At 34.6% G+C, this 15,690-nt stretch overlaps 3 protein-coding genes across 3 annotated transcripts; all 3 read left to right on the top strand.

Moving 5' to 3' along the window:
• Positions 1-2,105: 2,105 nt before the first annotated feature.
• Positions 2,106-4,887, top strand: LOC146900890 (putative pectate lyase 16). Its single transcript, XM_085736989.1, has 4 exons — positions 2,106-2,401; positions 2,516-2,651; positions 2,747-2,911; positions 4,822-4,887. The coding sequence occupies exons 1-4, from the start codon at positions 2,106-2,108 to the stop codon at positions 4,885-4,887; spliced, it is 663 nt and encodes a 220-aa protein (XP_085593115.1).
• A 752-nt stretch (positions 4,888-5,639) lies between these two features.
• LOC146900891 (putative pectate lyase 4) lies at positions 5,640-7,936 on the top strand. The gene is made up of 4 exons (XM_085733898.1): positions 5,640-6,424; positions 6,848-7,203; positions 7,318-7,453; positions 7,549-7,936. The coding sequence occupies exons 1-4, from the start codon at positions 5,963-5,965 to the stop codon at positions 7,771-7,773; spliced, it is 1,179 nt and encodes a 392-aa protein (XP_085590024.1). The 5' UTR covers positions 5,640-5,962; the 3' UTR covers positions 7,774-7,936.
• Positions 7,937-10,443: 2,507 nt separating this feature from the next.
• LOC146900892 (putative pectate lyase 4) lies at positions 10,444-12,707 on the top strand. The gene is made up of 4 exons (XM_085734229.1): positions 10,444-11,228; positions 11,652-12,007; positions 12,121-12,256; positions 12,352-12,707. Exons 1-4 carry the CDS (start codon positions 10,767-10,769, stop codon positions 12,574-12,576), a joined length of 1,179 nt encoding a protein of 392 aa, XP_085590355.1. The 5' UTR covers positions 10,444-10,766; the 3' UTR covers positions 12,577-12,707.
• The last annotated feature ends 2,983 nt before the right edge of the window (positions 12,708-15,690 follow it).

Below are 15,690 nucleotides of genomic sequence, written 5' to 3' on the forward strand. Positions count from 1 at the left end.
GCGACAGAAGGCTCAAGACCCAGCGACTTACATAGAATTTCAAAACCCCGAATGAACGCCCAGCTATTTGGGAAAATCTGTGTGGGCGCCACGTTCAGAAACTTCAAAACGTCCATCTCAAAGGGCGTGAAAGGAATTTTCACGCCGAATTCCTCTAAGACGGCGGTATAGACAAAGTAAGATTCGTCCCCCTCGCCCGCCATCTCTTGATCACACACGCGCTCGTCTGGATCGCAAGACAGCAGCACCACGTCCTCTTCCCGCCCGGAAGCTGAAATATCGAACTTGCTACGAAATAAATCCATAGCAGAGACATCAACGTAGAGGGATTCTTCTAACAACACTTCCTCCGCAAACAGAGACATCCCCAGTAACCTAGAAGGTAACCTCTTCCCCTCCACTGCGCACGAAGTCCCCTGAAGCGGACGAATTTCCCAGCACTCGTCCTCCTTAGCTGCCCCTGAAGTGGCAGACAGAAACACACAATCACTATCATGGCCCGAATTAGCACTTGACTCGCTCGAAAGGTCACTAAACAATTCTTCCCCGAATAACCCATCATAATAAGCGTCCCAATTAATAATCCCATCGGCACCGGTAGCATGCCTCAGACACGCTTTCCTCAAGTTTTCCTTTTCAATTGGATCAATGGGTTGGACCAGTTTCCCCTCACCATCGCACTCCCTAATCAGAACCATCTCCTAAACTAACGTTTTTTTTCGCTCTAAACATAAAAATACAAGAAGAGGGAAAAAGAAGGGATGAGAAGTCAATAGGTACCTGCGAAGGAGTAGAAGACGGATCTGCAGATGCTATAAACCGACGAGCAAAACGAGAAGCGAACCGAAGGAGAGAGCGGCAGAGAACGTTTGGACAAGTGAAAAATGAAGAAATGAAAACCTAGAAATCCGTTTTTAAGGGAGAGCAAAAGCCGCCTCGGGAAACGTGTCGGGCACAATTAAGATCAAGACACGTGGCGGACATCCGTGGTTAAAGGCATATCAAAGGTCCGTAAACACCCCAAGAACGCCTTGGGGAGCTCGCCATACAAGGGAACGTACGAGATCGCCTAATGGCGACCGCCTTCGAAGCAAAACATACACGAAGCAAACCCGGATAATCAATCATCTCGCCTTGTCCCAAGACTCGTGCTTGGGGGGCATGTAGAATACGGGCACGCAGAACATACACCCTCAGGTTCCGTCAAAGCATTCCATGACAGACTCAGTACAGCGCTCCAAGTTCAAGACATATATCTACCCTTGGGGTATCTGTGACATCCGTAAACCGCCCTGGAGAAATCCTTTGAAATAGTCCGACGGCATAGCGAGATTTCATGAAACCATCATCACTTCGCCCTGTCCCAAGACTCGTGCTTGGGGGGCTGTGGACCGTCATCATATTCCTAGATGAATCGAATGATCCCAGAAAGACTCTTCGCACGTCATCATCACTTCGCCTTGTCCCAAGACTCGTGCTTGGGGGGCTGTGAACCATCATCATGTTCCTAAGGGCATAGGAGACCTCCAAAAAAGGCTCTAAGCCCTCCAGAAAGGCCTGGTCGCCCTCTGAAAAGGCCGGGGCGCCCTCCAGAAGGTAATGCGTGCCTGATGATATATAAGGTAATAACTAATGATAAGCTAAAAATTACCAAATAGTATTGAATTTGAAATCCAAATTATAGATGAAACAAATCGACAATTGGAATGTCTCCTAGAATGCAGCGTTGTAGCAAAAAAAATCCATGTAAAAAACTGCTACCAACGCTGGCCTAGTTAAAAAAATTGATATACCATAATATACTAGAATATTATCTAAAACATGAAACGAATACATTTTGATTTTATTTTATCGTCTCCAAAACTTATACAACGTTAAAATTTGAGATAAATTCTGTCATTTTTCTCTAACTTTTGTCCATAATTTATTTTTCATTCAAGTTTGTACAACCATTATTATAGTTAATTTCATTTTATTCCTTTAATATTTCAATCAACGTCTACTACTTCCTAACTTATAATGACATGTTTGTTATCTGTTATTAGGCAACCAACATAATCATCCACGGAATTAGGGTTCATCATTGTCGACCTCAAGCTCCTGGAATGGTGATGGGTCCCGATGGGAAGATAATTTCATTAGGTCAAGTTGATGGAGATGCAATCAGATTGGTTTCTGCTTCAAAAATTTGGATAGACCATAACACACTTTATGATTGTCAAGATGGTCTTCTAGACGTTACGCGAGGTTCCACTGATATAACGATCTCCAACAATTGGTTTAGAGAGCAAAATAAAGTTATGCTTCTTGGTCACGATGATGGATTTGTGAGAGACAAAAACATGAAAGTCACTGTCGTATACAACTATTTTGGACCTAATTGCCACCAGCGCATGCCTAGGTAATTTATGATTGCAAAATCATAAGTTTTTTATACAATAAACAATATTAAAAGTAAAAGAATATTTCCAAATTTATTCATAAGTTTTATCATTCATTTAATTTTTTTTTACAGAATTCGTCATGGATATGCACATGTTGCAAATAATCTGTACATGGGATGGGTACAGTATGCAATAGGTGGAAGTATGGAACCAAGCCTTAAAAGCCAATCAAACCTCTTCATAGCACCTGCAACAGGGAAAAAGGAGGTAATTATTTCAAGCAATTAATACACCAATATGTTATGATTGTTTCGTTCATAAAATGCGTACAATGTGCTAAATTAAATATATAATTGGTGTAGGTGACATGGAGAAAAAGTAGTAATGGAATTGGAGATACGTGGGAATTTTATTCAGTTGGTGACGCTTTTGAAAATGGAGCATCCTTCGTGGAAACAAAAGGTGGACAAGTGACAAAACCGAATTATAGCCCTGAGCAAAATTTTAAAGTTGTTGATGCCAAATATGTAAGATCATTGACAAGTTCATCCGGCGTGTTACAATGCAGTAAAACCTCAATATGCTGAGTTAAAATCCGTAAAGAAGATGTGTTTCACTCTCGTGATTTAAACATTTGAGAGATTAAATTTTACTATCTACTTATGGAGATCTTTTTAAAAAAAGATTTAATAGATAGACCTCGGCAAAGTGGAGTGTGAGATTCTTCAATCTATTGGAACTGCGTTATTTATTTTTATTTTTTTTATAGAAAACAGGGTAATGAGTATGTACATTTATTTAAATTTAGGCTTGTAGCATACTTTAGGAGGTGTAATCTAGGACGGGCCTGACTTTTATATATTGAAGATTCAAGCTCGTTGTTGTACTAAATTTTTGTGTGTGTTAATTAGCCTAACGGCTAGAAATTCACCCCTTAAGGTGAATAAATGGGGAGTTCTGAAATCGAACCCCGACCCCTTCATATTATAATGCATTGTCCCTACCAATAAAGTCATGCTTATCGGAACAAAAAATAGTGTATTATTACTACATTATAATATCAATGTGCCTCTATTATGGTTCTAATTAGTGTGGCCGACTTTATTTTATTCCATTATATCATTATTGATGAATATTTGTCTTGAAAGAATTGTGCAATAGTCATAAATAATCATGGGAGCGTCTACCATGCCGTCGGCTTTTAACTGTTTTAAGTCTTGGACATTTGACGAAAAATACTTAAAATCACTTAAAAACAAATTTTTCTTGAAGGAAAACTAAGAATGAACTAAAATAACACTAACTACCTTTTTTTTCTCCCCTTAAAATCACTTTAAATATTTAAGCTGTTAAATATACAATTTTGATCAATATTCTTCAAAAATAATTAATCATTTTTTTTTAATTTATAGATAACTTTTATGTATTTAACCATAATTCACAATAAATTCAATAATTAATGATAGAAATGATTTTATGAGCAACCAAAAAGTTAATCAGTGTTGCCTTATTTCATTCATAGTTTTCATTTTGAGGAATTTTAAAAAATATATATTATTTAAATTGATTTTTAGTTCTTTTTTCTAAAATGACGATTTTATAACCGTCAAGTATGCAACGTGATAGAATTTGCCAAAAATTATTTGCACATCATTTTTGCAACAAAAAAATGAATATAATTTTCAAAATCTAGTATTTTTTAGCACAACAGAGAAAGCTTGCAAAACAAACTATCAAATTTTGAAAGAGAATTTAGAGAATCGAGAGAGAATAACGAAAGTACATTGTGATATTAACTTGTTATTCTCATTAGCAATGAAAAATTGATGTTGCAAGTTTATATACAACATAATATGTGAGTTACTTGCTTACAAGTAATCAACCTAAACTAACTAACCTCCAATAAAATAGCTAACAAACTTAACAAACACTTTTAACTACTTTATTATTTCAACCAACTTGAATTAAAAACTAACATCCTCCCTTAATTCAAGTTCTCTAACTTCACCATTCCAATCATACTTCTAAACTTGACAAATTTGTCAACCATCGCATGTTTTCAACACATCCATGTTCACTTGTTTCCTGATAAAATGAAATCACTATTCAATGGGTTTGCATCTACCATGAAACACAAGATTCTTAGCCAAATAAACAGTTAATTTATTGTCAGTGAACAATCCCATAGGATTACATATTTCAATCTTCAATTCCCTGGACACATAGTCTAATCAAGTTGCTTGACATGATGCTAAGAAACCTGCTATATACTCAGATTCACAGGTTGAAAAAGCTAGTACATTTTGTTTTTTGGTACACCGGGATACTGGAACATCAAAAAACTTAAACAAGTATCCATAAGTTATTTTTCAGTTTGTTTATCTCTACACCAGAATAAGCTAAAAGCTTCATATTGGTTTCATTTTCATTTGCACAGAACAATATGCCAGGTCCTAGAGTTCCTTTGAAGTATCTCATCACTCTTTTGGTTGAAAGCAAGTGAGAGCTTCTTGGTTCGCCCATGAACGTGCTAATTATACCAATAACAAAAACTATATATGGTCTGCCATTGCACAAATATCTAATAGATCCTAAAATTTATTTGAACAATGTAGGATCTACTATCTCGGCATCTTCATTATTCACAAGTTTCTGATTTACTTCCGTTGAAGTATAGGGAGAATTGCAATTCATTATATTGAATCTCTTCAAAATATTTGTTGCATATTTCTTCTATTGCATCACTAATCCTTTTGAGGTTTTAGTGAATTCTATTGCAAAGAAATGTGTTAACTTTCCCAACTTAGTAAGACATGTGATCCTAATGAATAATAGTATTCTCGAACAAGGTCATTTTTTCTTAGACCGTTGTTAATTATTAATAATTTAGGAGTCTCCACTTCTTGTTTAGTTTCTTTGTAGTTATTCTTTTGCATCTAGCCCCTTATTAAAAATAAAATTAAGAAACATTGAAATTACAATTAACACATTCAAAAATATAAGAATGAGATTTGACATTCTTTTTTAGTTAGGCTTTTAAATTTAAATAATAATTGAATAAATCAAAGTTAAATACATTACACCGTCCAATAATATATTACTTAATAGATTGAAATCAATTACTTTTAAATTACACAAAATTGGCTCCATTAATCATCATGCACACATAAACAAACATAATAACAATAAGAATGATAAACAATTTCTTGTTTACCCAAACCCATTTGTATATATTTACTGCTTCATATTATCTCTTTCTGTAGGCAATGTCTAAATTTAGCCAATTGTTAAATCGTCACAATTTAAGCTAATGATTTAAAACTAACTAAGCCCTACTTCTTTCTATTTTTAGTTTCCCTCTTAAACGAGTGAGTCCTTTGGCCAAAGATTAACACAACAACTTAAACAAACTTCCAAACCTCGAACAATCACTAACAAATTTAACCTATAATATCACTTTCTCACACAATTATTCTCCAATATAAAAACCAAGAAAACCTCTTGCTTCTTACCATCCCTCTCTTCTCAATAACTCAATTAGTATTATAATTAATTTAAAAACAAGTATATATAGAATCATGGCTTGTCATCAAGTAATCAACTCCGTCTTTTGGTGTTTTATTTTACTTGTTGTTATGCTCACATTTTTTACAACGAATGCTAGTTCTACCGAGAAAACTAAGATAGAAGACAAGGAAATGAATGTGATTGATCAATGTTGGAGATTCAATCCTGAATGGAGGAAACATCGACAACAACTTGCCGTTTGCTCAGTGGGATATGTAGGGAAAATGACAAACAACATAGGTAAGGACTTAATCCATTATAAAGTTACCGATCCTAGTGACCACCCTTTAAATCCAGCACCTGGAACCTTGAGATATGGAGCATCTAGGATTCAAGGCAAAGTTTGGATCACATTCAAAAGGAACATGAACATTAAGCTTGTGAGACCCCTTCTCATCAGTAGTTTCACCACCATTGACGGTCGAGGCGTCGATGTCCACATTGCAGATAATGCGTGCCTGATGATATATAAGGTAATAACTAATGATAAGCTAAAAATTACCAAATAGTATTGAATTTGAAATCCAAATTATAGATGAAACAAATCGACAATTGGAATGTCTCCTAGAATGCAGCGTTGTAGCAAAAAAAATCCATGTAAAAAACTGCTACCAACGCTGGCCTAGTTAAAAAAATTGATATACCATAATATACTAGAATATTATCTAAAACATGAAACGAATACATTTTGATTTTATTTTATCGTCTCCAAAACTTATACAACGTTAAAATTTGAGATAAATTCTGTCATTTTTCTCTAACTTTTGTCCATAATTTATTTTTCATTCAAGTTTGTACAACCATTATTATAGTTAATTTCATTTTATTCCTTTAATATTTCAATCAACGTCTACTACTTCCTAACTTATAATGACATGTTTGTTATCTGTTATTAGGCAACCAACATAATCATCCACGGAATTAGGGTTCATCATTGTCGACCTCAAGCTCCTGGAATGGTGATGGGTCCCGATGGGAAGATAATTTCATTAGGTCAAGTTGATGGAGATGCAATCAGATTGGTTTCTGCTTCAAAAATTTGGATAGACCATAACACACTTTATGATTGTCAAGATGGTCTTCTAGACGTTACACGAGGTTCCACTGATATAACGATCTCCAACAATTGGTTTAGAGAGCAAAATAAAGTTATGCTTCTTGGTCACGATGATGGATTTGTGAGAGACAAAAACATGAAAGTCACTGTCGTATACAACTATTTTGGACCTAATTGCCACCAGCGCATGCCTAGGTAATTTATGATTGCAAAATCATAAGTTTTTTATACAATAAACAATATTAAAAGTAAAAGAATATTTCCAAATTTATTCATAAGTTTTATCATTCATTTAATTTTTTTTTACAGAATTCGTCATGGATATGCACATGTTGCAAATAATCTGTACATGGGATGGGTACAGTATGCAATAGGTGGAAGTATGGAACCAAGCCTTAAAAGCCAATCAAACCTCTTCATAGCACCTGCAACAGGGAAAAAGGAGGTAATTATTTCAAGCAATTAATACACCAATATGTTATGATTGTTTCGTTCATAAAATGCGTACAATGTGCTAAATTAAATATATAATTGGTGTAGGTGACATGGAGAAAAAGTAGTAATGGAATTGGAGATACGTGGGAATTTTATTCAGTTGGTGACGCTTTTGAAAATGGAGCATCCTTCGTGGAAACAAAAGGTGGACAAGTGACAAAACCGAATTATAGCCCTGAGCAAAATTTTAAAGTTGTTGATGCCAAATATGTAAGATCATTGACAAGTTCATCCGGCGTGTTACAATGCAGTAAAACCTCAATATGCTGAGTTAAAATCCGTAAAGAAGATGTGTTTCACTCTCGTGATTTAAACATTTGAGAGATTAAATTTTACTATCTACTTATGGAGATCTTTTTAAAAAAAGATTTAATAGATAGACCTCGGCAAAGTGGAGTGTGAGATTCTTCAATCTATTGGAACTGCGTTATTTATTTTTATTTTTTTTATAGAAAACAGGGTAATGAGTATGTACATTTATTTAAATTTAGGCTTGTAGCATACTTTAGGAGGTGTAATCTAGGACGGGCCTGACTTTTATATATTGAAGATTCAAGCTCGTTGTTGTACTAAATTTTTGTGTGTGTTAATTAGCCTAACGGCTAGAAATTCACCCCTTAAGGTGAATAAATGGGGAGTTCTGTAATCGAACCCCGACCCCTTCATATTATAATGCATTGTCCCTACCAATAAAGTCATGCTTATCGGAACAAAAAATAGTGTATTATTACTACATTATAATATCAATGTGCCTCTATTATGGTTCTAATTAGTGTGGCCGACTTTATTTTATTCCATTATATCATTATTGATGAATATTTGTCTTGAAAGAATTGTGCAATAGTCATAAATAATCATGGGAGCGTCTACCATGCCGTCGGCTTTTAACTGTTTTAAGTCTTGGACATTTGACGAAAAATACTTAAAATCACTTAAAAACAAATTTTTCTTGAAGGAAAACTAAGAATGAACTAAAATAACACTAACTACCTTTTTTTCTCCCCTTAAAATCACTTTAAATATTTAAGCTGTTAAATATACAATTTTGATCAATATTCTTCAAAAATAATTAATCATTTTTTTTTAATTTATAGATAACTTTTATGTATTTAACCATAATTCACAATAAATTCAATAATTAATGATAGAAATGATTTTATGAGCAACCAAAAAGTTAATCAGTGTTGCCTTATTTCATTCATAGTTTTCATTTTGAGGAATTTTAAAAAATATATATTATTTAAATTGATTTTTAGTTCTTTTTTCTAAAATGACGATTTTATAACCGTCAAGTATGCAACAACGTGATAGAATTTGCCAAAAATTATTTGCACATCATTTTTGCAACAAAAAAATGAATATAATTTTCAAAATCTAGTATTTTTTAGCACAACAGAGAAAGCTTGCAAAACAAACTATCAAATTTTGAAAGAGAATTTAGAGAATCGAGAGAGAATAACGAAAGTACATTGTGATATTAACTTGTTATTCTCATTAGCAATGAAAAATTGATGTTGCAAGTTTATATACAACATAATATGTGAGTTACTTGCTTACAAGTAATCAACCTAAACTAACTAACCTCCAATAAAATAGCTAACAAACTTAACAAACACTTTTAACTACTTTATTATTTCAAAAAACTTGAATTAAAAACTAACATCCTCCCTTAATTCAAGTTCTCTAACTTCACCATTCCAATCATACTTCTAAACTTGACAAATTTGTCAACCAGCGCATGTTTTCAACACATCCATGTTCACTTGTTCCCTGATAAAATGAAATCACTATTCAATGGGTTTGCATCTACCATGAAACACAAGATTCTTAGCCAAATAAACAGTTAATTTATTGTCAGTGAACAATCCCATAGGATTACATATTTCAATCTTCAATTCCCTGGACACATAGTCTAATCAAGTTGCTTGACATGATGCTAAGAAACCTGCTATATACTCAGATTCACAGGTTGAAAAAGCTAGTACATTTTGTTTTTTGGTACACCGGGATACTGGAACATCAAAAAACTTAAACAAGTATCCATAAGTTATTTTTCAGTTTGTTTATCTCTACACCAGAATAAGCTAAAAGCTTCATATTGGTTTCATTTTCATTTGCACAGAACAATATGCCAGGTCCTAGAGTTCCTTTGAAGTATCTCATCACTCTTTTGGTTGAAAGCAAGTGAGAGCTTCTTGGTTCGCCCATGAACGTGCTAATTATACCAATAACAAAAACTATATATGGTCTGCCATTGCACAAATATCTAATAGATCCTAAAATTTATTTGAACAATGTAGGATCTACTATCTCGGCATCTTCATTATTCACAAGTTTCTGATTTACTTCCGTTGAAGTATAGGGAGAATTGCAATTCATTATATTGAATCTCTTCAAAATATTTGTTGCATATTTCTTCTATTGCATCACTAATCCTTTTGAGGTTTTAGTGAATTCTATTGCAAAGAAATGTGTTAACTTTCCCAACTTAGTAAGACATGTGATCCTAATGAATAATAGTATTCTCGAACAAGGTCATTTTTTCTTAGACCGTTGTTAATTATTAATAATTTAGGAGTCTCCACTTCTTGTTTAGTTTCTTTGTAGTTATTCTTTTGCATCTAGCCCCTTATTAAAAATAAAATTAAGAAACATTGAAATTACAATTAACACATTCAAAAATATAAGAATGAGATTTGACATTCTTTTTTAGTTAGGCTTTTAAATTTAAATAATAATCGAATAAATCAAAGTTAAATACATTACACCGTCCAATAATATATTACTTAATAGATTGAAATCAATTACTTTTAAATTACACAAAATTGGCTCCATTAATCATCATGCACACATAAACAAACATAATAACAATAAGAATGATAAACAATTTCTTGTTTACCCAAACCCATTTGTATATATTTACTGCTTCATATTATCTCTTTCTGTAGGCAATGTCTAAATTTAGCCAATTGTTAAATCGTCACAATTTAAGCTAATGATTTAAAACTAACTAAGCCCTACTTCTTTCTATTTTTAGTTTCCCTCTTAAACGAGTGAGTCCTTTGGCCAAAGATTAACACAACAACTTAAACAAACTTCCAAACCTCGAACAATCACTAACAAATTTAACCTATAATATCACTTTCTCACACAATTATTCTCCAATATAAAAACCAAGAAAACCTCTTGCTTCTTACCATCCCTCTCTTCTCAATAACTCAATTAGTATTATAATTAATTTAAAAACAAGTATATATAGAATCATGGCTTGTCATCAAGTAATCAACTCCGTCTTTTGGTGTTTTATTTTACTTGTTGTTATGCTCACATTTTTTACAACGAATGCTAGTTCTACCGAGAAAACTAAGATAGAAGACAAGGAAATGAATGTGATTGATCAATGTTGGAGATTCAATCCTGAATGGAGGAAACATCGACAACAACTTGCCGTTTGCTCAGTGGGATATGTAGGGAAAATGACAAATAACATAGGTAAGGACTTAATCCATTATAAAGTTACCGATCCTAGTGACCACCCTTTAAATCCAGCACCTGGAACCTTGAGATATGGAGCATCTAGGATTCAAGGCAAAGTTTGGATCACATTCAAAAGGAACATGAACATTAAGCTTGTGAGACCCCTTCTCATCAGTAGTTTCACCACCATTGACGGTCGAGGCGTCGATGTCCACATTGCAGATAATGCGTGCCTGATGATATATAAGGTAATAACTAATGATAAGCTAAAAATTACCAAATAGTATTGAATTTGAAATCCAAATTATAGATGAAACAAATCGACAATTGGAATGTCTCCTAGAATGCAGCGTTGTAGCAAAAAAAATCCATGTAAAAAACTGCTACCAACGCTGGCCTAGTTAAAAAAATTGATATACCATAATATACTAGAATATTATCTAAAACATGAAACGAATACATTTTGATTTTATTTTATCGTCTCCAAAACTTATACAACGTTAAAATTTGAGATAAATTCTGTCATTTTTCTCTAACTTTTGTCCATAATTTATTTTTCATTCAAGTTTGTACAACCATTATTATAGTTAATTTCATTTTATTCCTTTAATATTTCAATCAACGTCTACTACTTCCTAACTTATAATGACATGTTTGTTATCTGTTATTAGGCAACCAACATAATCATCCACGGAATTAGGGTTCATCATTGTCGACCTCAAGCTCCTGGAATGGTGATGGGTCCCGATGGGAAGATAATTTCATTAGGTCAAGTTGATGGAGATGCAATCAGATTGGTTTCTGCTTCAAAAATTTGGATAGACCATAACACACTTTATGATTGTCAAGATGGTCTTCTAGACGTTACGCGAGGTTCCACTGATATAACGATCTCCAACAATTGGTTTAGAGAGCAAAATAAAGTTATGCTTCTTGGTCACGATGATGGATTTGTGAGAGACAAAAACATGAAAGTCACTGTCGTATACAACTATTTTGGACCTAATTGCCACCAGCGCATGCCTAGGTAATTTATGATTGCAAAATCATAAGTTTTTTATACAATAAACAATATTAAAAGTAAAAGAATATTTCCAAATTTATTCATAAGTTTTATCATTCATTTAATTTTTTTTACAGAATTCGTCATGGATATGCACATGTTGCAAATAATCTGTACATGGGATGGGTACAGTATGCAATAGGTGGAAGTATGGAACCAAGCCTTAAAAGCCAATCAAACCTCTTCATAGCACCTGCAACAGGGAAAAAGGAGGTAATTATTTCAAGCAATTAATACACCAATATGTTATGATTGTTTCGTTCATAAAATGAGTACAATGTGCTAAATTAAATATATAATTGGTGTAGGTGACATGGAGAAAAAGTAGTAATGGAATTGGAGATACATGGGAATTTTATTCAGTTGGTGACGCTTTTGAAAATGGAGCATCCTTCGTGGAAACAAAAGGTGGACAAGTGACAAAACCGAATTATAGCCCTGAGCAAAATTTTAAAGTTGTTGATGCCAAATATGTAAGATCATTGACAAGTTCATCCGGCGTGTTACAATGCAGTAAAACCTCAATATGCTGAGTTAAAATCCGTAAAGAAGATGTGTTTCACTCTCGTGATTTAAACATTTGAGAGATTAAATTTTACTATCTACTTATGGAGATCTTTTTAAAAAAAAGATTTAATAGATAGACCTCGGCAAAGTGGAGTGTGAGATTCCTCAATCTATTGGAACTCCGTTATTTTTATTATTTTTTTTTATAGAAAATAGGGTAATGAGTATGTACATTTATTTAAATTTAGGTTTGTAGCATACTTTAGGAGGTGTAATCTAGGACGGGCCTGACTTGTTTTTATTGAAGATTCAAGCTCGTTGTTGTACTAATTTTTTGTGTGTGTTAATTAGCCTAACGGCTAGAAATTCACCCCTTAAGGTGAATAAATGGGGAGTCCTGGAATTAAACCCCGACCTCTTCACATTATAATGCATTGTCCCTACCAATAAAGCCATGCTTATCGGTTTATCTCTACACCAAAATAAGCTAAAAGCTTCATATTGGTTTCATTTTCATTTGCACAGAACAATATGCCAGGTCCTAGAGTTCCTTTGAAGTATCTCATCACTCTTTTGGTTGAAAGCAAGTGAGAGCTTCTTGGTTCCCCCATGAACGTGCTAATTATACCAACAACAAAAACTATATATGGCCTACCATTGTACAAATATCTAATTGATCCTAAAATTTATTTGCACAATGTAGGACCAACTATCTCGTCATCTTCATTTTTCACGGGTTTCTGATTTACTTCCGTTGAAGTATAGGGAGAATTGCAATTCATTTTATTGAATCTCTTCAAAATATCTGTCGCATATTTCTTATATTGCATCACTAATCCTTTTGAGGTTTTAGTGAATTATATTGGAAGGAAATATGTTAACTTTCCCAAACCAATCATGTCAAACTCTTTCATAATTTGTCTTTTGAATCCATCTATCTCTGAAAATTTGCTTCCAGTTACCACTAAATCATCAAGATATAGACAGATACACACGAGATTATAACCTTTGCAATTCTTCACACATACAACATTTTCAGCTTTGCATTTGACAAATTCTTGTTGAACTAGAAAGTTGTCAATCCTTTTGTTCCAGGCTCTTGGAGCATGCTTCAATCCATACTTTGCTTTGTGCAATCTAAATACTATATATTCCTTTCCTTTAACTTTGAACCCTAGAGGTTGTGAGACATACACCAGTTATTCAAGTGAACCATTTAAGAATGTTGATTTTACGTCCAAATGATACAGAGGCTATTTCTTTCCACAAGTTATTGCTACTATCAATATGACTCTTTCAAGTCTTTCTATAGGTGTATATACTTTTAAATAATCAAGTCCAACTTTCTACATAAAACCTCAAAAAACTAACCTTTGCTTTATGCTTAGCTATGTCACCATTTGGTTTCAATTTGAGCTTGAAATTCCATTTCACATCTATAGCTTTCTTATTTACTCGTAAATTGATGAGCTCCCATCTATTATTTCTATTTATAGCTCTTAACTCTTCAATCATGGCATTTTTCCAAACTTAGTAAGACATGTTTTTTTTTTTTGGTTACAGAAGCTAATTAAAAGCGAAAACAGAAAACAGAAAGCAAAGAAAAGAAGAACAGACAGAGAAACACGCCTAAGGCCTAGGGAAGGAGGTGCCCGACGCGTCGTTCTTCAGCAGGGGAAGCAAATCAGCAGGAGGTGAAGAGTACAAGATGAAATCCTCAGCAGAGGAGGCTCCCAACTTAGCCATGAAATCAGCACTATGGTTTCCTTCTCGCAAGGTATGGTGCAACGTGAAGTTACTGTCATGGAGCAGATCCTTGATATCTTGGATGAGGACGGCGTAAGTATGGTAACTCGGAGTGCTCACATTAATGAGATTGATGGATAGGAGGGAGTCCGAGTAGCATATCAAATCATTTAGGCCCATGTTAATAGCCAAACGTAAGCCTCTGTAGATTGCGGTGAGCTCCGCGAAGAGAATATCATCGGAATTGTTGATGTGTCCTGAAAAGCCAGCAAGGTAGAAACCATGAGTGTTGCGGATGATCCCCCCGAAGCCAGCACGAATAGGAGTGCCCAAGCAACTGCCATCGACGTTGAGGATAGTGCCCATGTGATTGTTGCAATTCCACCTAACGAAACGCTCCTGATGGGTTGCACTGCCGTCCTTCTGGAAGCTCAGGCTGATACTTTCTGCTGAATGGCAGATGTTGTTGGTGATGCGGAAAAGGGACCAAGATTCATTACTGAGGCACATCAAATTACGGTATCGCCAGACCCACCAGATACCTGCAAGGAAAAGGGGACACCGAGGGCCAGAAGCAGCCAAATTTATCCAATCAAGAACATTTTGAGCAGCGAAGAAACCATTATCTGCGAAGCCAACATTGATCCATATACTCCTGGAGAAATGACAGTCCCTAATACAGTGAAGAATAGTTTCGTCATCTTCTCCACATCGAGGACAAATAGCTGAAGCAGCCATGTTTCTATGATGAAGCAGGGATAAAGTAGGTGCAGCATTATGAAAAATTAACCAAATGAAGAATTTGATTTTTTCCGGAGCATGTAACTTCCATATCCAGGACCAAGACCGGTGAGGAGTGGAGACATCATCTGTTTCTTTGAGAGAAAGGAGCCAATCATACCCACTTTTGGTTGTGTAATTTCCGTTTTTATTCCGAGCCCAAATAAAAGAGTCTTGGACAGCGGCATTAAAACTGAAATATGTAGAGTTTATGAACTCTGCGATATCTTGGGGAAGGTTAGTGTAAAGAGCCTGAGAGTGGAGACCGTCACCGGAGAAAACATCCTTAACGGTAAGATGAATGTCATGGATGTCTATAATATCCACATGACTGCCAATAGGACCCTGGGAGTTCCAATTGCTGAACCAAAAAGAAGAAGTACCTGACCCTGCACGCCAAGAGTAACCTTGCTTAAGAATATTTTTAGCACGGACAATAGAGGACCAAGTAGGAGAGCTGCTGCCATTAACAGAGGCTTGAAGAAAGGTCGGCCCTCCTGTGTATTTATTTGACAAAAGATTAACCCATAATTTGTTTGTAGACTGAACCATGTCCCAAACAAGCTTTCCAAGGAGACTAGTGTTGGCTTCTCTAGCTGTACGAATACCCAAAC

This window comes from Medicago sativa, chromosome 8 (genome assembly GCF_051527215.1).
Source record: "Medicago sativa cultivar Bolivia chromosome 8, Bolivia_mono, whole genome shotgun sequence".
Lineage (NCBI taxonomy): Eukaryota > Viridiplantae > Streptophyta > Magnoliopsida > Fabales > Fabaceae > Medicago > Medicago sativa.

Excerpts from the sequence above, each read along its gene's own strand:
- LOC146900890 (XM_085736989.1), top strand. The coding sequence starts at position 2,106 with ATGGTGATGGGTCCCGATGGGAAGATAATTTCATTAGGTCAAGTTGAT. Across the intron at positions 2,652-2,746 it reads CTGCAACAGGGAAAAAGGAG|GTGACATGGAGAAAAAGTAG; the intron begins GTAATTATTTCA and ends TAATTGGTGTAG. Across the intron at positions 2,912-4,821 it reads AAGTTGTTGATGCCAAATAT|AACAATATGCCAGGTCCTAG; the intron begins GTAAGATCATTG and ends TCATTTGCACAG.
- LOC146900891 (XM_085733898.1), top strand. The coding sequence starts at position 5,963 with ATGGCTTGTCATCAAGTAATCAACTCCGTCTTTTGGTGTTTTATTTTA. Across the intron at positions 7,204-7,317 it reads TGCCACCAGCGCATGCCTAG|AATTCGTCATGGATATGCAC; the intron begins GTAATTTATGAT and ends TTTTTTTTACAG. Across the intron at positions 7,454-7,548 it reads CTGCAACAGGGAAAAAGGAG|GTGACATGGAGAAAAAGTAG; the intron begins GTAATTATTTCA and ends TAATTGGTGTAG.
- LOC146900892 (XM_085734229.1), top strand. The coding sequence starts at position 10,767 with ATGGCTTGTCATCAAGTAATCAACTCCGTCTTTTGGTGTTTTATTTTA. Across the intron at positions 11,229-11,651 it reads CGTGCCTGATGATATATAAG|GCAACCAACATAATCATCCA; the intron begins GTAATAACTAAT and ends ATCTGTTATTAG. Across the intron at positions 12,257-12,351 it reads CTGCAACAGGGAAAAAGGAG|GTGACATGGAGAAAAAGTAG; the intron begins GTAATTATTTCA and ends TAATTGGTGTAG.